Here is a 20,239-nt window from a genome sequence, read left to right on the forward strand (position 1 = left end):
GAAGTACGGCAGCGAATTGCTGCCGAGATGAACCATCCAGAGACTGCGTTCGTCGAGCCGGTAAGCTCCGCAATTGGATACGTTGGAGCGCGGTTGCTGCGACAGGGTCTCAGTAGAAACCAACACATCTCGAATGTGCTGGGGTTCCCTCGTGACGCACTGCCCTATACATATGCCGCGCTGTGCGCACTGTGTGTTTCCTACTTATTCGTGAAATTCTGATAAGTATGAGCGGGTTGCGAGCTGTTCAGTGACTCTTCTGAGCTGCAAATGAGTCTCCATGACATGCGGGGTTGGGGGCCTACTGCAGCTAGGGGAAGCGCCTTCGGCTGCGGAAGTTCTGGATGTGTTTTCCACTGCGAGCACCTTCCGACTGCGCTGGTTCACCCCCACCTGCGAAGTGCCCTGCTGCGGCCACGCAACACTGGCGTCCGCCGCGGTGCTGATGCAAGGTATGTGCCTTTACATCCGACACCAGGGCGGAACAGGGCGTACACATGAGCAGCAGGTTGCAGCTCTGTTGCGGTTGAGCCCTTGACAAGGCGCCTCTGCAACCACTCCACTGCACTACACTATTGGACGCATTGCGCTAACGGCAGTGGGGACGTATGGGTTGGGAAGGCCCGAGGGGACAGTATGCACAAGGCTTGCACTTAGGGGTGGCCGGTTAGCCGGTTAGGGTCGCCTTCACGCCGCACAGTTCCTCAGGCGCTGTTGGGGTTCATCGGCTGCACTTCCTCCTTAACGACCGCTGATGCTGAAGTTGCCGTCGTAGGCGCAAAACCCAAGTCATGCTTGTGGGTTCTAGCACGGTTCTGGTCCTGCACCGACAGCCGAGGTCGAACTACGAGGTTAGAGGTTGAAGGGCCTCATAATACCCTTCAGTCTCTTGGGCATTGCGAAGTCCTGCCCCTCGTACACTCCGGGCACCCCCGGAGATCTCTGGGCCGCACCACGCGACTGGCGACTGGACATCCATGCCCCCTGCCGGCAAGCGAGCTGCGGAGCACGTGAAACTGTCTCTCCACCACCTGCCAGTCCTCGCCTGTGCCATGCCTCGCCCATGCCATGCCAAAATACACTTCCCACTATTCCCCCGTCGCTCCTCGTCGCCCTCAGCTCGCGGCAATCCCCACCCCGCAATAACCTTCCACACGCTCAGCGGAGAGCTAGTGGTCAGCCGAGCCGCCATTGCCACCGCCACCCCCGCTGCCGATGCCAACAGCGGCAAGTCGACGCCGCCGACGCCGCCGCTGTCGCTGTCGCTGTCACTGCCTTTGTACGACCCGGTGGATCCCGTTCCTATGTGCGCTGCGGATCCAGCTGGCGTGCTGGCCCGCGCGTGCGCGGGGTCCTTGCCTGTGCGGGAGGTGCGGTATTGCGGCCGTGGAGGTCTCAACTACGTGTTGATGGTGCTAGAGGAAGGGCAGGGCCTGGGCCGGAGGGAGCTGGAGGAGCTGCAACCCGACTTGGGCGCCATGCTCTCAGCAGCGGCGGCGGAAGAGGTGCACGGCGTCATTGTGTGTGTGAGGACAGGTGAGGAAATAGGGAATGAGAAGGTGCCAGTATGGTGGAGGCGGTGGTGCTGGTGGTGGTGGGTGGGCAGCGTTTGTTGGGCTGAGGATGTGAGTGCAGGGCGAGGGAGGGAGAAACGCGAAAGGGGGGTTAAGGGGGTGAGTGGGCTAGCGGTGGTGCTGGTGGGTATCATTCAGATTCAAGTTCCGCCCAACGGTGTTACATCCTCATATATACATATCGTACATACATATGTGGGGCGAATGCACCTGCGGTGCCGTCGCGCGAGGTCAGGGCTGGCTTCGGCCGTGCAGTAGCATTCGCACTGCACCTGCGCCCCCGTATTCCTACCACGCCCATGCACCCGGTCACGCCCACACATCCACACGCATGTAGGGCCCGCCAGGGGAGGTGCGGCGCAGACGGAGGAGGGCGAGGAGGTGTGCAGCCGATTCTTCGCTCCGTGGATGGGTATTAACGAGGACCCGGTCACTGGCAGCGCTCATGCGGTCCTGGGGCCCTACTGGGAGCCTGTGCTGAGGCCTGAGGGGTCTGAGGGGGCCGTGGAAGGGGCAGGACAGGGCGGAAGCGGAGCCATGCGGATGCGGCAGTGCTCTGCGCGTGGCGGGGAAGTGATGGTGGAGGTGTTACGCAAGCAGGGACGCGTGCACGTTTCAGGGATGGCCACGCTGGTTCTTGAGGGGACGTTGCGACTGTGAGTCATGGGAGGGCTCTGGCTAAGGGGAGAAGATGCACGGCGTAACTCGCAAGGCGTTGTTTGGATTTGTCCCTAGGTAAGACCGCAATGCTTTCTAATGTTTCCTGCTGTTTGATTATTCCTGGGATGAAAACGTAGACGACAAGGTGAAAACAGGCGTGTTCTGTTTGAAACGTGGAACGGTCGAGTTAAAAGTAAAGCGCTAAGGCTGTGCTTAGTGCTGCGTGTATAGAAGGCTTGGTCAGTGGTATGTTTAAGGAGTAACAGCGGAGCGCGAGGGCTCAAACAGTGACATGGGGCAATTCGGGTGCTACGTGGGGCAACTCCGTGGAGCGAGCGGCCAGTATCGTACCCATGCTCGGCGCTAACTAAGATGCTTCGTCCACATCTTGCAACGCGGAGAAGGCATTGTTTAACACTTTGGAACCTCGGCATCGTATCTGTCTGTTGACGGTAGAGAGGAGAGCTGGATCGCATGTCGGTTGCAAAGGGGCAACCACCCCCAGGTCAGTTTAGGTTGCTCCCACGAGCACATCAATACTCCATTTTGGCAGTTGATGTGGCCGAAGGCTCCCCAGAGCGTCAGGGCTCCAGCTAAAAACCAACGATATCGGCAATTGAAGTCCATCATGTCAAAGAATGGGTGATATATAGTAATATCATTGCCATCACAATGCATCATTATATAATAATATCAATGCCCGAGAGATAGAAAAGGAGAGAACGCCCTCCGCAACGACAGCTGGTTGACGGCAGAACGTGTAGGAACCTGTACGGCGGCGTCGAATTGAGCTTCGTTGGATTTTGGGGAATGCACCCGAAAGTGTGGAAGGTTAACAGGCGGACGGAGAGCATAATTGGGGCTGTTCGTGCTCCTATTACTTAGTTTTCAATTAGCTAATATTACTGTCGTGCGCGTGAGACTTTTGTTGCACTGAGCAGCAGCTGCAGCTGCAAAGAAGAGTGTGAGGCTGTCGTACAGCGTTTACGGCCCATAGCCTGTCGATCAACTACTTTCTTGTCCAGCCTATTTGTTAGATGATATCAACCTAGTTCGAACCTGTTACTCGGACATTCCTTGTGTGTATGCAAGCTGGATTGTCAGTGCATACTTTCATCCTTATCCCATGATGCTTGTTTTCCTCAATCCATTTTTACGATATATTACGATGCACTCATTAAGATAACGACTTCGGGCTACAGGCTAAGCCCTTTGCCTCGCCATCGATGGCTGCGACAGCCGCGCAGATTACAAATATTCTGCCATGCTTTCCCACAAAGGTATAGCTCAGATTGTATAGGGATTGAGGGGTGATGCGCAGGGAATGCTTCACTTGACCTTATACCGGTTGGGTTAATGTTTTCGTTTAACATGGACTTTGAGCCCATCCACGGGGTAGCCGTAGGTTTCTATCAAGGTCCCGAAACGAGGTGATTAGGGAACTCTCCCAGATCACCCTGCTCGGCCATGTCGTGCAACCGCAGGAGCTATCCGCTTTCCATGTGGAGTCGCTGCTTGGCGGCGGCGGCTTTTCCCACGTTGTGCTCGCGCGCGATTCGGCTGGGAAGGAATGGGCGCTGAAGCTTATCCCAGCGCCCGGTGCCAAGTGCCTGGATGAAGTTGACAGCACGCCACTCCTGCTGTCTGAGGCTCGAATACACCTGCTGCTGTCCAGCGAGCCATCGGTGCTACCCTGCGTGGAGGCCTTCAAATCGTGCTACGTTGATGAGGTACGCTCCACGCTGTCAGAAGGCCAAGTGCTGTGGCTGAGCAGGCGTTCTTAGCTACCGAATTCATGCGACACGCCCTGCCCATCTCTACCCTTGGCAGCTCCCGGCTTGGCAGCTATGCTTGTCTCTTGTTATTCCTTCCTTCAAAGCACGCTCCGTGTCCTGTTCGTCGCATTCCTTTTCGCGCATCCGATCTGCAGCGAGATACAAGGATAACTACCTATATGGCGGTTCTGCAAATGCCCGTTGCGGCCTGCAGCGTTGAGGAATGGCTCTTCTCTGCATCACCAATGCCGCAGCCGTGCCAGGGTCCGCCGCAGTCACAGGTGCGGCGGTGTGGTTACCTCGAATGCTACCGCAGCAACGGTGGGCTGTTGGTGTTATTGATTTGGCTGTAGGATTTGCGGTTCTACCGCGACGGCCATCCCGCCCCTGGTCATAAACATCTACGATACACATCGTGCATGTGGAGCACCGCTGCCACTGCGGCTAGTGCGTAACTCGGACACGGACGTGCGGCAAGGGAGGCCAAGTGCGCCAGCAGCAGCAACAGCGCGCGTGCGTGACCCTGCCTGGCAGACCACTTCGACTGACAGTGTTCACCGGCCGCGCCGGTTGACCCGCAGGTGGACGAGATGGAGGTGCTTAGCGTGTGGCTGCAGATGGTGAATGCGGTGCACCGCTGCCATGCACATGGCATTGTCCACAAGGGTGAGTGCCTGGGACTGGAGCTAGTGCTTGCGTCGGTTCCGTAAGCCCCTTGCTTGGCTGGGCCTATGCAGTGCCAGTTGTGTGTGGAGCTCCTGAGTGCAGCTGCTCGGGCCCGCATGGTCTGCCTATCGCATACGGCCACCTATTTGGTGGTCCGCAGATATCAAGCTCCCCAACTTTCTTATGGACAACCGAGGCAAGGTGCAGATTATGGACTTTGGGTTGGCGCATGTGGAGGGCGTCACGCCGCGGGCGGTGGCGGGTACTCCCTGGACTATGTCACCTGCGGGCTTGAGGCACGGAGACGATGGTCGTGCAGGCGACTGGTGAGCATTCCGCACGGGTGTTGTCTGCGTGGACACGTCACGTCGTGGAAGGTGACCGGGGCACAAGGAGCGCTGCGATGGCAAGGGGCGTGCTGTAGGCATATCCTCAGGCAGAGCATCCGAATCTCCCTCAGCAGCAGCGAAGGCTAACCGAAGCTGACATGGGTTGTTTCCCTGTCCCGAACGGAGCCGCGAAGTAGCCCCTTGCCGTACATCCCGTACCTCCCGCGCACCCACCCTTACGGCTCTTCCTGCAGTCTGCTTCGCTCTAGCCGTTGCTTCTTACTCCAGGCGTCGGGATACGCCGATCCCAATGCCAGGACCTAATGTTCATGACGTCGTGACCACAATCTTATCTTTCGTTTACTATACTGTTTGGCGGTTCATCACAGGTGGGCGCTCGGCGTGGTCCTTTACCAGCTGCTGCAGGGTGGCGCGTGGCCTTTTAAGCAGTGTTGGTGGCCCTGGCAGAAGGGCAGTGGCGAGCGCATGGAGGCTGCCATCCGACGCGCCGTGCTGGCCGGCCGCATCACCTTCCCCCAAGGTGCGCGTGTTTCCGAGCCTATCAAGGCGCTCATCCGCGGCCTGCTGCAACCCGACCCAAATCGCCGCTGGCAGTTACGTCAGGTGCTCGCCTGCGAGGTGGTCAGGCCGGAACTGCTCAGCAAGCTGGCGGACCGCTTTCCGGAGCTGGCAATCGACATGCAAGCGCTGATGCAACTGCAGCGCCGAGCGCGTGACGTGCAGGCGCTGGGGTCCGATGGAGGCAACGCCGCAGCAGCAGCGGTGGCGGGTCTAGGGCTGGCTTCGGCTGGGTCAGTAATCGCGGCTGCAGCGACGAGCGTTGTGAACCGTGCACGCGGCGTGTCAGCGCTGGTAGGGGAGGGGGGCTTGCATTGGCCTCACTGGGGACCGGGCAGCGGCAGGGGAGAGCCAGGCGTCGCCGATGGCGGCTCCTACAGGCCTCTACTTGACGGTGAGGACCGAGAGGAGAGCGAGCCTGCGCGGCGAAGCGGTCCGTGGGCTCCGCTTTCTAGCGCCTTGGTGCCAAGGCGGAGCTCTGCGGACGCCGTAGCAATTCATCCAGGAGCACCTCAGCGGGCAGCACAGCAAGCAGGTCAGCAGATAGTCCAGCATGCGGCTGAAGGCATGCGTGTAGCCGACCTGCTGCTGCTCTTCCCAGACGAGGTGCCAGACGCCCATCCCTCGTCTCCGGGCATTCCCAAGGTTGAGCAGCAGCCGCCGCCGCAGGCCTCGCGATCCGCTGCGCCCCCGGGGCTCGCGTCCGTGCCGTCCGAGCCTGGCGCCGCTGGACCCCTGTCAACGACCTCTGCAGGGGCCGCCACCGCTGCGGACGCAGCTGGGGCCATACGGCATGCCAACACCGCCAGCATTTATGCACACACGGGGCCATCCGATGTCTTTGCTTCTGGGCGCTTTGTTGAGGCAGAGGGCAAACGAGATGGCTCCGGCTCTCAGCACCCCTCACCCCGGCTCTCACGCCGTTCTCTAACGGGACCACAGCTTAGTCCCGGCAGCCGCCGCTACGACCACACGAGCCTTCATGATCTCTTCGGCGTCCATTCCGGCAGCCATCCATTGCAGCCTTTGCCGCTGCAGCACCATCGCGCGATGTCCGGTGCTGGGTTTGGTGGCCCGTTAAGCGCAGCTGTAGCAACCGACGTGTTCACTGGGAATCGCAGCTCTTGGGCGGCACCTCGGGGCGCCCCTTTGTGGCATCATCAACCTGGCAGCGACGGGCGCAACAGCGAGGGACCAGAGTCGACGGCAATGCCACCCCCATCATCCTGGGTACCGCCGCCGCCAGAGGCTTTTGCCGCCGGTACGGCTAGTCGGCTAGGTGATATGAGCAGCCGGACTCGGTCTTCCATGGCAAGCTCCGCTGGGGCTGCTGGGCAGCCCATTGGCGAGACCGGCCATACCGCGGGTGCGGGTACTCCTGATGTGCCAGGCACAGCGCACCAGCATGTCGGGTTCCTTGCCAAGGCGCGGAGGCTCTTTTCGGATTGTTTGCAACGGCCCGGTGTCAAGTATGATGCTTATGACTATGATGAGCTTGAAGCGATGCCTGCATCAGGCAAGGCGTCGTGAGGATGCTGTATCATGGAAAGCTTGGAATTGGACCCGTGCTCCGGTGCATCTAGTTCGCGTCGTGCTAGTTGTGCACCTCCTGGCATTGCGGTTGCTAGGCCCGCCACCAATGCGCGGGGTAAGATTGCCTTTTCGACTTGTTGTACGATTGTATTGTTGAGCTGCATATCGTGTGGATGTGACCGCGCTGCCTCCCGGACTGAACCTGTGTGTCAAAGTTATGCATGAATTCTTGCTGTCCCCCATTTCGAACTAGGTAGGCCTACGTGAGATTTAACACATCACGCATAACACATCATGCATGTGCGTAGCGTGCATAGCGATTTTCCTTGGTTAGCTAAGTTGTCTATGGCGTGTCCCATGGACATATTGTAGATATGTATGATAGTTACACAGCAGTCACGGCAGTAGCTACACTGCACTCTTGGCTCAAGTGGGAGACCTGGGATTTAACGGTCGACCGACTTCGCCAAAACCATAGTGACCATTATGTTTTATTTTTAGCGCCCTCTTGGGTACCTTTGAGCATGCAAGGGAAGTTGAATAACTTAATCCCCATACAACATGGGGGCCATCGCAGTTGCTAGTTATCGCGCGCCATTTAGTTTTCAGTGTACGTCGACCACGACACATGGATTCCAGTTCGCGGCGCCTAATCTCCTCACACCCGCATGCGGTTCGCATTTCTTGCCAGTCAAATCATAGAGCTAGTGCCTTGGCTTAAATTGCCACGAGGCGACCCACATGAGGCAATAAGCCTGCAGTTTTACGGCGCAGCCCTAGATAGATGCCGCCTTCCACTCGGCACCATACGGAACGCGCGCATTGTTTGTGAATGGGCGCAACTTAAGGTTGGACTTGACGTTGGATCACTGAGAAACAACCGCATTCATATTTCTCAATTGTTCTGTCCGAATGCTGGCTTGTAGCTACCCTGTCATGAGGCCCAAACGTTCGGTTGGCCAGTGTACCCTGGCACAATGATGATGAAAGGGGTTGTGGCGGACCCGGGGGGTGCACGTAGACGGTGGTCAGAGCTGCGGAGTGGGTTGTGTGGTGTTGTCACACGAAGACCACTCCATCAACATGGCTGAGGTAATGGGTTTGCAAAATGCATGGTGAGATTAACTCTCTTGGTGTAGGTCGTTTGACGATTTTGGTGGAGGTGCAATACGCCTGACCCGGCTGTGCTTTCGAGGCTGCCATGTTTGTCAGTGCGTCGTCACGCTAGACTGTTGAGAGGCCTGAGAGGCTGAGTAACGCGCAGATCGCGATTCGCTGCCCCGTTCAGCTGGTAGCTTCCTATCGCTTTCTGCGGTTTATGTTGTCATGTTGGAACCGCTCACTTCAGGCATGGACAACGCCTGTCCATGTCTGTCCGTTGATTCAGAACAGTTCCACTTGTTGTCAGTAAGATTACTGGCACGCTACGCAGCATCTCTTCCCATGTAGCACCTGTTTTAAAGCCTGGATAATCTCTTTCTACGCAGACATGCACGAAAGCTGTCTGTGAAGCTTACGGCGTTAAGCCGACAGCTCACTACAGCTCCGACAGCGGCATACTGGTTGACGGTTCCAATACCTTCGGTTGCTTGGGATTTGGGTCGCAGCAGCCTTACATATATATAGGCCATAATGCTCATGTGATCGCTTGTGTCCTAAGGCGATCAGCTCCTGTCCCTGCCTGCCCACGAAGCCAGCTTGCAACAGACCAATCTTTCTCCGATCATATAATTTAACTTTTTAGCCTTTTGATCAGGATATAGATTTATATAACAGTTAAAATGACGTCTTCCTCGCCTAGTTTTGGTACCAGGATCGTGTTTGCACGGAAGTAGCTCCGTGCAAGTTTCGCCAACACAACATACATGACAGCTTGCATGGTTACAAAACCTGACCAGAATTTATATACTCATACACAAAATCAATTGCTGCGCATACTGATCATATCATTTGCTGCATTGGCCGACGTTGCACCATGGCACGGGTGCAATTATTAATCGTCACAATTTGCGCCATTAGCTTGATTGCGGTGGCATCTAAGCCATCGACGGACAAGCTCGTTGCTGCCATAAAGAAGGTGGGTGGCGTGCGCACAGCAATTCGTTGCGATCCAGTCGTCGAAGGTGAAAATTGGAGGGATGAGGATGATTATTCGACAACACGTTTGGAATGTGTGGCTGTTTCAGAAGATGTGATTGTCCAAAAACCCCGAACCTGTGTATGGGCGCGTGGCGGGGTTGTCGCCGACGAAGCTTCCGTGTGCGGTAACCGCGCATCTGCACCGCTGTAGAAGAAGATGGCAACGCTTCTGGAGGAGTTGAGCGTCAAAGGCTTGGATGTCAACACCCCGGACTCTGCACGGCGACTTCCGTTGATTGAGGCCGTCCGGTCGAAGGACCAAGCTGCAGTCCTGGCGCTGCTTGAGCAGGGCGCTCTTGCGAAGTCCCACGAGCCCGCGACGGGGGTTACTGCTCTGCACGTGGCGTTCAAGGAAAGCCTGCCTGGCATCGCTCGCCTCCTGCTTGCACATGGTGCCAACCCCGACGCGGTAAGGCTGTACGCTTACTATTGCACCTACCTGTGCTTGCTCCCCGCATATCCCTTGAATTTTTGCCCTTGCCTCAATGTGGATTAGATTAAATTCACACTCACAGCGGCATGGACAACGTTCGCGGTTTCCTTGAGGGTTGTTGGCCCGTTGGTGTCACGCAGACGGACAAGAGTGGCACGGCTGCCCGCGCTGTTGCCAGCGGCAAGGAGCTCTCGGAGATCCTCAAGCTTTACGACGAGAAGGGGCCGCTTGCGTTCGAGTCTGTGCCTGGCAGCTGGCTGAAGGAGGAGAAGGACGGTGAGCAATGCGGCAGAGGCTTGGCCGAGCGACTTACCCTTGAATATCCATGACTTCGTTTTTCTTACCTGGAAAAAGCATGATTGGGCACCGATGCCGCAGCCGCATCTGGCTTGACCGGTCAACCCATTTTGACATCTTAGATTAGCGTTTATCGCAATAAATGTTTCGCGGCGAGGATGTTAAAATTCCCTCGGGACAGGCTTAGGGTTTAGGCGGTGTGTTTACGTGGTTACCCATTATCGAGGCCTTCCAGTACCACTTGTGAGGCCAAGCCTCCGCCCTCTGGCTGTTTCATATCCGTCCAGGCTCGACCTACTACTGGTCTCCCTCGACCGGTGAGGCCCGCTGGACCCCGCCCCCGAGCTGCGCTTGGCAACGCATTACCGTTCAGGGCCACCCTATCAAGTAGGTCAGGGTCACAAGTATAGCGCCGGCAGTAGGTGCCTAAAGTTCGCAACGGGTTTTTACCTTTGGCCGCTGAGTTCTTACTTAGACTACGGCGGGATACCAGCTGTGGCATTCGGAATTGGAACTGCCATAACCTCCATTAAGCATCCAAGTTGCAGTTGCAGCGTGTTACGACGTTTGGCCTACCGCTTGCTCGCACTTGTCCAGCACGCCCGAAGCCGGGAGGGGTGAGGTGAACCCGCGTCGCCCCTCAAAAACTATCAAACACCATTCCCTCCCTGGCGCAGGTACATCAACTCGGTGACGGGCCAGGAGGTTACCAGCGTCCCGCCGGCTCTGGCTTGGGCCAAGGTTCGTGGTGAGAACGGCAAGGAGCTGTGGCTCAACTGGGCAGCGGGTGTGTCTTCAACCAGCACACCGGTTGAGCTGCCGGCTGACATGGTCGCCGACCTGGAGCGCCATATTAACAAGCGCTGGTACAACCAGGCCACCAAGGAATACTCTTACACGGATCCCGCCTACTCGACAGCATGGCGCGAGCTGAAGGACGAGAGTAAGTGCCGTAAAGGTTGGGTTTTTCAGTTCCTAATTCAGCATGCGTTATCTTTGTTTGCATCATGTTCATTAGGCGATTACTAAAACCCCTTTGCTGCGCGCTTGCGACTCCCGCAGCTCATGACCAGCCTTACTGGTTTAACATTGAGACCGGTGAGAGTGTGTGGGAGGTGCCCAAGGAGCTGGCCTGGAACAAGCTGGAGGACCCGGATGGTGGCGCTTCGTACTTCTTCAACAAGGTCAGCGGCGAGGTGTCATGGCACCCGCCCAGCAGTGGCCCGCTGGCGTACGTGCGCGCCGACGACCTTTGAGCCAGCCAGCCAGCCAGCATAGCCGGTCAGCCGGACTGGCCAGCTGACGCATACTCTTCGTTACTGGAACGGCAGCTTTTAACCTAGCAGAGCTTGGCTTGAAGGGGTTATAGACGGGCGTGCATCGCTGCCGTATGCTGCCCAAGTTACGCGGACCAGGCGACATCTGTGCATAACACTTGTGGCGTTAAACGCAGTCTGTGATTTGACTTCGGACCTGACTGGACCTCAGACTGAGCTATTGAGCTGTATGAAGCTCCTTTTACCTGGCCTAGTGCATTACCTATAGCTGCCGGACTGCCGAACAGAACTAAATTTTGCAACTCGTTGCACAATGGAACCTGGTCACGTGGCAAAATGGCCCCTTGGGACGACTTGTAATGCCTTCCACTGCATCCAGTGTCAGCAGCCCATGTGTGACACACGACCGCAAGGCACCATAAAATGCCGTCTGTTTACCTGCACAATGTTTTACTACTCCAGGCTGGCCAGTGCCTTTAATCCACTCATAGACGCATGCTACTGTTGCAGCTAACGCCAAGATTACGTGCGCTCTGATACATCCCTCATCTGAAGTATGAGGCATGCGGTATGAGGTCACCATCGCTTAAAGGACACTCACAAAAGCTCTGTGAGGGCTGCCAGGGTTTCAGCCAAGCCCGACACTCGTGTGCAGCAACGTTACAGCATAACAATACATAAACTGTCGTCCATCAGCAGCGCTCGAAAATGCGATAAAGGCGCTCCAGCGCCGCAATTTGCACGCAGCTGCCATCCGTGGCTCGTCCGCGCGGAGGTTTTAAACAGCCCCTTAGGGCCGGCAGGATAGCCTGGAGGCAGTACGGATGCGTGTCGGAGTGCGGTCAGTGAAAGACGCACTGTGGCAGGCGGCAAGGCGTCGTGGAGCTGATTAGCATAGCAAAACATCGGCGTCAAACATCGGCAATTCCTACCTGATGTGCCCCAAAGCCGAAAGAAATCCCCTCCACCACTTACGTGCTTAATCTTATATTCATAAACAGCCAATGCTCGCTCACTTCCCTGCTGCAGCTCCCCCCCATCTGCTGTCGGCTTCGACTGAACTGCCGGCGCGGCCCTCTGCGTCCGTGTAGCGCCATGCCCTTCGCCCGACGGGCTGTCCCTGTCTTCTGCAATCGCTCCCCTGCACTGCTCCACCCCTGCAATGACAATATCTTCTTGCACGACTCCAACCCCTTCCTGGGGATGTCGCAAGCCCCTAACGCAGTTGTCGAAACCAGGCTTCCCGCTTCTGCTCACTGGCCCTACGCAATTGTCACGGCCAACATCTTCTAAGTGGCCATCAACGCCAGCTTCCCTACCCGATCTCGACCCAGGGTCAGCGTGCAAGACGTCTTGCGAACCACGCCCCTCATGGGAGCTAGACGCTTGGCCTCGGCTGTTTGACCCCGCTGGCCCGCTCTGAAGGTGACTGGCTACTGCGTCCGGCTCCTTCGACGCCGGAGACGACGAGGGTGGGTCACCAGAAACGCCAGAACCGGTAGCGGCTTCCGCCAGCAGTGGGGGACGAGCAGCGTACAGGTCGGCCAATGCCTGTACTGAGAGGGACGATGGGTCCCACGTGAGATGCACTCCACAGGTGCCCATCCCTAAGCAACTCATCCCGGCATGTGACGTAAGGGGGCACTGCTTGGATCTCGCAGGTGAAAACATGACCCCTAAGGGCCTACTGCAAAGTGAATCTCAGTCAAATACAATGGTGACCAAGGGCGAAGCACAACACCACAGCCACGCACGACATCAAGCGTGCCGACCTCACAGGATTGGCTCAAGTATCGGTGTCCGCATCATAATCTCATTGGACGAAGAACGGCGCACAGCCGCTTTGCAAGGGACAAGGACCCCGTGCAACCTGTCAGGTGTCCCGCAAGGGGCACCTCTGCCCACTCTTCGGGCCCCACCCGAAACTCCGCCGTTCGACGCAGCACCTACAAAACGTCCACCCGTTACGAGCCACGCCCTCTTGCACCATTGTCCGGTTCCTGGCCCTCTGGGCGCTGAAGTAAGATGTTCGCACCGCCCATATACCTAAACCCAGACCTCTCACTGTCGCAATGGCATGTGCCCGTGCCCGCGGCTGATCCCAGTCCACGTCCTTAGCTAGCGCCACCACCAAGTCAGGCAAACGGGCCGGGTCGGGAGTGACACCCTCAAGCAGCAGAGGCACGCTTTGAAGCCGCCCTGGGGGAGGACAAGCACCGCGGACCTTGGGGCATAGGCCGGCTCAGAAACCGCAAAAGATAGCCACAACAATGGCTGTGCGCGTGCAGTTGGCGGGCATAAAAGGATGCGACTGGAAGGATAAAAATGCGGAAGGAGTGTGCCGAGCGCAACTGCTACATGCCACACGCAGGCGGTGGGACGACAGCCTCAAGGCAAACATTTTTGGTTAGTCACCGGTGGCTGCTGTAGCCACGTATGGAGATCCCGTAGTTCCTTTTTTTTACGTAGTTCCTTTCAATCGGAGCATTATAAGGACCACCGCAGAGCCTCCACATGACTACTGGGAAGCGCTACTGCGGGAGACATTGTGCCTACTCCCTAGCAGCTTCCGACCGTCACCTGCCTTGCTGGTCTACCACCAGGCCCAGCTGCATCTCCAGCGCAGGACCGTTCTGCCGCAGCAGCTCCGTCACCAGCTCACCCAGCTCCTCGGGAGAGCCGTCCTCGGGCTGGGGGAAGAGGGGGGCGAGGGGCGGAGCCACGAGGCTTCCTTCGTCATCGATGTGTTGCACGTTCCGTAGGGCATCGAGGAAGATCGCATAGCGCCACATTCACTGATGCGCGTGACGCCAGGACGCGATTGGGCGATGGGCTTGGGGCGACATAAAGCGCCGTGTTCGCTGGAACAAGCATCCGTGCGAGAGCAGAGGCACGCAACACGGTCAAACACATCTCAGCGGGTCACTACGGCCCCCTTGCGGAGCTCGCAAAAACGTAGAGGTTCTCGGCAACGGCGCTTCAACAAACCGTCCGTCTGTCCCTTCACCCACGCAGCGGGGTTATCGAATTTTTCAGCCACACAGCGCTGCACTCCTGCACCAGCCCCGGGCTCCCGGCACACAACGCCTCTCTCCGCTGCCACCCCGTGCTCACCGCAACCGCTAAACGACCGACCTGCCACTCGCCCTTGACCTCCAGTATCCGCAGTCCCAGCGCCACCAGCTCCGAGACAAGCGGTGGGGGCTCCAGATCCAGCTTCAGAGGCTGTTCCCATCTGAGCAACACGCAAAATCAATCATGTGCACCACATTCCATTCCGACACGCAGGCACACTGCACACATGTAACTGTTCTGGGAGTGGACAGAAGACGGGGCCCAGGACGCCGGTGTGGAGCACAGCAAGGGTGTACAGCGGAGCCCTGGGTCAGCATACCTTCATCTCACCTCACCTTCTGAGAGCAAGCTGATAGAACATGTCCCGGCTCAGGGTCCCCACGTCCACCAGGTAGAGCCGGGTGCCGTGCTGGAGCAGCGCCAGGCTGCCATCGGCCTAAGGACGATGAGGAGCGGGAGGAGTGAGAGTGCGGGTGAGAGGAGGAGTGGCTGGTAAAGGTAACGACCAAATCATGGAATGCTACGGGAAGTGGCGAGGGATGGAGGGTCACAGGGATGGAAACAGTAGCTGCGACCGGACCCCCTGCCACCGAACCGCTTGGATGGACTTCAAACTCCGGCCTAAGCTCCATTACGCCGAGGCTCCGCTAGTGGTCCCAGATGTCTTCCGCGCTTCCCTTTGGCGCATGCATGCTGCTGCTACTGGTGAGCATGTGCATGGGAGAGGGGCGAAGGAAGTCACATCATTTGCCCGTCCACCTATCAACTCTTAAAAGAGTGTCACAACCCTAGCCCCCTCACCATCCCCACAAAGGTGTGCTCCCGCAGCAGCTCCCCCAGCCCCGAGTGCGCCTCAGACTCCACCTCGGACCAAAGCTCCAAAACAGCCGGATCTGCGGTCACCAGCGGCGGCGGGGCCCGCCGTGGTGGCACTCGGCCCGCAGCTGGCGGGTCGCCGTCCTGTGGGCGTCCTCCGCCTTGATCCTGTGGGGCCACCATGCAGTTGTGCAGCCCATGACGCCGGAACTGGGCAGTTCTGAGACTGCCCCATTCAGTCCATAATGCACGTTCCAGTCTGAAGCAGGCCGGGCGCTAGTGTCCGATGATATGGCCTCCTTTAAGGCGTCTCTTATATGGCCTCCCCGGCGCTTCCCTGCCTTCTACCCGTTGGAACATGTACACACCCCTTCTCCAGGGAACTCAAGTGACCGCAACCCCAGAGCCCCGCCTGGGCAGCAGTGCCATGGCGATTGGTGCCATGGCCTCCATAGCACACCAGGACCCGTGTACCCGGAGCAGGACAAGAGGCGAGACGAGAGGCCAAGAGGCATCAACAGTCACGCACCACCTCGCACCTACCCCGCCCACGAAGGGCCCAACTCCCAGCACCTCAGCCGTGACCAGCGCGGGAGGCGCAGCCCGGGCCGGTCGCAACTGCGACTCCGGGTGTTGCTGCTGCTGCGCCTCGCCGCTAGAGGCATCCGCAAGTAAGCCGCCCAAGGGGTTTCCCGCACCCGGAGCCAGGCGTGCTGCTGCGGAGCGCTTGCGGGCCACGCTGCCCCCGGCCGCTACAGCACGTGCGGCGTCAACAAAGGCGGCGCCACCATCCGCAGCAGTCTTGGAGATGACAAAGGTGTCAAGCGTACCGGACCTGGGGTGACGCAAGAAAGGCCGTGCCATCAACAAACCGGCCACCAACAAAGGCCTATTTGTTAGATGTACCGCATGAGTCACGTTCGAATCTTGCATTCACACATTTATGCTTTATGTGAATATGCTTCAAAGGGCTGGGTCTTCAACGCCATGTCTAACAGCGGCAGGCAATCAGCATGTCACTCATGCGCACTCATAAGAACCTTCAGCCATGCACCTGTAATCCACGCGCACAAGCTTTTCTGGCCGGTACGGCAAAGGCTCTGTTCCCGAGGGCGGCCGCTTTAGATCCAGGCCCCCGCTGCCCTGCTGCACCCTTGTCCCCGGCGTCTGGGCAGCGGCTGCTTTCCCCCGGAGCTGCTTTCGCCCACTGCCACCTCCCCCCTCCTGCTCTTCCTTCTCTCCTGTAGGACCGCCTTCTTCAACATCGTCCACACCCTCTCCATCAGCATCGCCTTCGCCGCCCAGCTCGCCTGTCAGCTCCCCGTCGCCCCCTTCCACCAAGATGCTGCGACCCGGCGCAGGCAGCGACTGGCGCTGCGTGAGCGGCAGCGATGCAAAGGGCAGCTGCGTCTGCAGCGTGGCCGAGGTAGCGAAGGTGCGGGATTCATTGGATGCAAGCAGCTTCGCCTCCACCGCCTGCCGGATCGCCTCAATGACCTCAGCCTAGGCGAGGTGAGGTAGGTGAAGTACGAGGAGAAGGCAAGCGGAAACGAGTTCAAGAGGGCGGGGGGAGGAGAATAGCATGAGGAAAAGATGACTGTCAACTTGCACACCGACTTAGGCGCCGATTCATGGTAACGTTGAGCGGAATTTGGGGAGAACGAGGAGAGCCCTAGGAGGTTTGTGCATCGCGACCTGGGGTTCATTCGCTCCTTTGCTCGCTCTATCGTTCCCGAGCGCCACAAGGACTGGGCACGGAGCACACAGAGCATCCTTCCATCCTCGTCCATTCCGAGTCGCTGCTGCTGGCTGACCCCGCCTGAACCCTTACCTGGTGCATGAAGCCCACCTCCCGCTTGGTGGGGTGCATATTAACTTCCACCTGACGCGGAGGCAGCCGCACGTCCAGGAAGATCCAGGGTCGCGAGGCCTTAGGCAGCAGGGCCCCGTAGAGCCCCTCCAGCGCCCGCCGCAGAGGGCTACACTCCACACAGCGCCCGTTGATGAAGAGCACCAGCACCGTCTTCTTGCCGGTGCTGTAGTTGGCACCGGAAATGAGGCCCTGTTGGGGCCAGTGCGTCCCAGCGGAGTGGCAGGGCAGGCCGGTCAGCCAGCCCAGGCAGGGGGGGGGGAGAGGTGAACCCAGACGCATCCCTAACGAGAGGGGAAAGTGCGGAAGCGCGATGTAGTGTGCGGTGTGGGGAGTGGCTCGCTGGCCGTAACCGCCTTCTTGTGCTGACGTCCGACCTGGACGGAGTCGGTGTAGTGCGACGCCCCTCGAGGAGGTGTGTTCACAAACACTACTATACTTTTTTTCCAATGTTGTCTTCCCGAGCGGCCCCAGACATCGTGCGCACATACCTCAACACTGAGACCCATGGGTCCGTCTACCGGCACATCGGGTCCCGTGCCGGACCCGACCGCCACCTTGAGCGACAGCAGCTCACGTGCTACCTCAACACCGTACACGGAACGTACGGCATCCACCCTGGAGCCGGTGGCGGTGGTCGAGATGTCGGGTCGGGAGTCGCCCTGCCGGCGGCAACTGAAGGCCACACCCGTGCTGTACACAGCGTAACGCCCCACCACGTCCAGAATTAATCCATACTCCTCGTTAGCCGATTTGAGGGCCTGCGGAAGCCCGCCCGGAGTGGGCACGTGGGTAGGTGCACGAGTGGACATTGCAAGGGCAGGCGCAGAGTGCCTTTCCGACAAGGCTCCTTGCATCTCCTGGCCGCGGTAGGATGCAGCACACCCTAAGGCTTGTAAGACGACGCCCTCGCGGATCTCGGGGACGAGGAAACGGATTGGGTTCGAATGGTAACATGGATAAACCAATTGCACATTATCGGGTCTTCAACTTCCTCCTCTCCCTCCCGTGCCTCTCCCCACCCACCTTTCTCCGCGTGGGTACGTTGTAAAAGAGGTCCTCTACGGTGATGGTGGTGCCCGGGACTGAGGCCACAGGTCGGGGCCCAGGGGGCTCCATCTCGCTGTCCTAGGGCCCCCGGGGAGTTGGGGCAGGGGGAGTTGCAAGGAGTCGATACACGCCACGCCGCCAGTGCACCATCACTGACACTGAGGAATGCAGCATGTGCACCTTACAGACAATGGCCAGCAGGGGCGCGGTAGCTGCCTTGGTGGACAGAGGAGAAGCTCCACGGCGTAACGTTTGATGGGGTGTCCCGGTTAGTTAAGCACGGTTCGGCGCATGGCAATGCTGGAGGACAGCTGCTGGACCAACGGCTTCCCTGGAAAGCGGCTCCTGCTGATGTCGTACGGCAATGAGTCTTGCCGGTGCCATGCGTTTGCGTTTTTAAAATTATCTTTGCAGCATTAACCATCGCACTGCAAAATGCGCACCGCAAATCCCTCTCCCATCTCTGCGCCATGCGACCTCCAGCTCCACAGCGCCGAGGGGTGAAGCAGCCGTTTAGGGACCCACATTCCCTCTACGCCGATTTCCACAACCCACGAAACGCGCTGGTCCCCACACACACCCGCACCTTATACGTAACCCTATAGCCGTATTGCGCGCCTCGGGCCATGGTCGTCACAGTCATGTGCGATACGAAGCTGATGGAGCACAGCGCCTCCCCCCGGAAGCCCAACGTGGAGATAGTCTCCAAGTCCTCATACTCTCGCAGCTTGGAGGTGGTGTGGCGGTGGCACAGGATAGGCAGGTCCTCTTTCTGCGGGTACGGAAAGAGAGTGTGGATGTGGATGCGGCGAGCCAAGTGCACAGCAAAGGGTGGTCGCGCGAGAGCGAGGGAACGCGGTGGCGGCACAAGGCGGCTGCCGGTATGGGGGATACGTGTGTGATACAGCCCCGGTATGTTCCGTATGTGGGTTGTATGGATTCCTGCGGGACAGCCGTCCGGGGCAGAAACGGGAACAACTAGGTGCGCGTGCGCTATAACGTAAAAGAGGAGCATCGGGTGGTAATGGGATAATGTCCAAAGGATGCTATTAGCCAGTTCACGCATTCGTACTGGACGAAAGGGATTGGAAGCCCCGTTCCGCAGTGTTTTGAGTGCACGGTCCGCCACGTTTGTATGTGGTTGGTGGCTGCCCCAGGGCTGTAGCGCTGCCGGGGCATCAAGGCGTATGTGCGTATGTGCTGTGCGTATGTGCTGTGCGTATGTGTGTCCTGGTGTGCACTTACCCGCACACCACATCCATTATCAGTGATTTGGAGGAGCTTGTTGCCGCCCTCTTTCACCAGGACGCTAATCTGGGTGGCGCCTGCGTCGAGCGAGTTCTCTAGCATTTCTTTCAGTGCTGAGGCGGGTCTTTGGATAACCTCTCCTGCTGCGATCTTGTTGACGACGTTTTCATCAAGCTTGCGAATCACGGGCGGGGCCACCGGGAATGGCCATGCTGCCGAGCTCGTCTCCATGGTTTGATACCGTACGGCGGATGGTGTTGCGTGCTTCGTGTCTGTCAAACAGCGAGGAATTGTTCAGGGGCAGCAACCCAAGATTCTGAGGCGTTGCGCTGCATGGTATGGGTGCTCGTATGGGATGCAATTCTTTTGGGAGCTGCGAAACCCTACTTAGCACAGTCTTACTGAGCCTGTCCGGCGGGATGGCGGGGCTGCTGCAAAAGGGAATGTTAAGAGATATTCCAAACGAAGCTATAAGTAAACGGTAGGTTTATGTATTGCCCTGTAGTGCAACTGGAAAAAGAAAACTCTGTCTACAGATAAGACTGTTCGCAAAACCTGGAAGTTCGGCAAATTGAGGTAACATCATTAGCGCAGCTCAACATACCACTACATGCGTCGTTAAAAGCTACAGTCTCCCCTGCATCTGCCGCATGTTGATTAATTTAAATCCAGTACGGGACGCACGGACTTTGCCTGCCAGCTTTGCCACCGATTACACCCGCAGCCGTTAAGAAAGTATTTTATGTTCCGCCAGTTAGCTTTAATAGATTAATCGATCTGGCTTTAGGGCGGGCTTGAGGAAGTCCTTTCGCCAAGTGACAGCCCTGTTGCGGAGTAAGAGCCACGCCGGAGAGGATCAATTATTATCCACACCTTTTGATGTTCAGTTTGGGTAAGCGCCTCTAGCCATCAACCACA

General features: G+C 58.1%; 3 protein-coding genes across 3 annotated transcripts; 2 read left to right on the forward strand and 1 right to left on the reverse strand.

Annotated features, from left to right (window-relative positions):
- Positions 1 to 280: 280 nt before the first annotated feature.
- VOLCADRAFT_106162 (uncharacterized protein) lies at positions 281 to 7,642 on the forward strand (the record flags this gene model as incomplete). Its single annotated transcript, XM_002953850.1, has 10 exons — positions 281 to 452; positions 1,120 to 1,175; positions 1,371 to 1,536; positions 1,912 to 2,230; positions 2,691 to 2,739; positions 3,719 to 3,964; positions 4,165 to 4,290; positions 4,591 to 4,675; positions 4,836 to 5,001; positions 5,394 to 7,642. 10 exons carry the CDS (start codon positions 281 to 283, stop codon positions 7,111 to 7,113), a joined length of 3,105 nt encoding a protein of 1,034 aa, XP_002953896.1. The 3' UTR covers positions 7,114 to 7,642.
- A 1,370-nt stretch (positions 7,643 to 9,012) lies between these two features.
- Positions 9,013 to 11,649, forward strand: VOLCADRAFT_109906 (uncharacterized protein). The gene is made up of 6 exons (XM_002953851.1): positions 9,013 to 9,193; positions 9,407 to 9,664; positions 9,829 to 9,964; positions 10,273 to 10,372; positions 10,663 to 10,928; positions 11,048 to 11,649. Exons 1-6 carry the CDS (start codon positions 9,092 to 9,094, stop codon positions 11,239 to 11,241), a joined length of 1,056 nt encoding a protein of 351 aa, XP_002953897.1. The 5' UTR covers positions 9,013 to 9,091; the 3' UTR covers positions 11,242 to 11,649.
- A 305-nt stretch (positions 11,650 to 11,954) lies between these two features.
- VOLCADRAFT_94705 (uncharacterized protein) lies at positions 11,955 to 19,552 on the reverse strand (the record flags this gene model as incomplete). Its single annotated transcript, XM_002953931.1, has 14 exons — positions 11,955 to 12,071; positions 12,238 to 12,818; positions 13,487 to 13,536; positions 13,843 to 13,952; positions 14,398 to 14,497; positions 14,673 to 14,773; positions 15,139 to 15,321; positions 15,697 to 15,988; positions 16,208 to 16,656; positions 16,985 to 17,215; positions 17,515 to 17,784; positions 18,050 to 18,151; positions 18,660 to 18,845; positions 19,319 to 19,552. The coding sequence occupies 14 exons, from the start codon at positions 19,550 to 19,552 to the stop codon at positions 11,955 to 11,957; spliced, it is 3,006 nt and encodes a 1,001-aa protein (XP_002953977.1).
- Between the last annotated feature and the right edge of the window lie 687 nt (positions 19,553 to 20,239).

This window comes from Volvox carteri, assembly GCF_000143455.1.
Source record: "Volvox carteri f. nagariensis unplaced genomic scaffold VOLCAscaffold_39, whole genome shotgun sequence".
Classification (NCBI taxonomy): domain Eukaryota; kingdom Viridiplantae; phylum Chlorophyta; class Chlorophyceae; order Chlamydomonadales; family Volvocaceae; genus Volvox; species Volvox carteri.

Excerpts from the sequence above, each read along its gene's own strand:
- VOLCADRAFT_109906 (XM_002953851.1), top strand. The coding sequence starts at position 9,092 with ATGGCACGGGTGCAATTATTAATCGTCACAATTTGCGCCATTAGCTTG. Across the intron at positions 9,194-9,406 it reads TCGTTGCTGCCATAAAGAAG|AAGAAGATGGCAACGCTTCT; the intron begins GTGGGTGGCGTG and ends GCACCGCTGTAG. Across the intron at positions 10,373-10,662 it reads GTTCAGGGCCACCCTATCAA|GTACATCAACTCGGTGACGG; the intron begins GTAGGTCAGGGT and ends TCCCTGGCGCAG.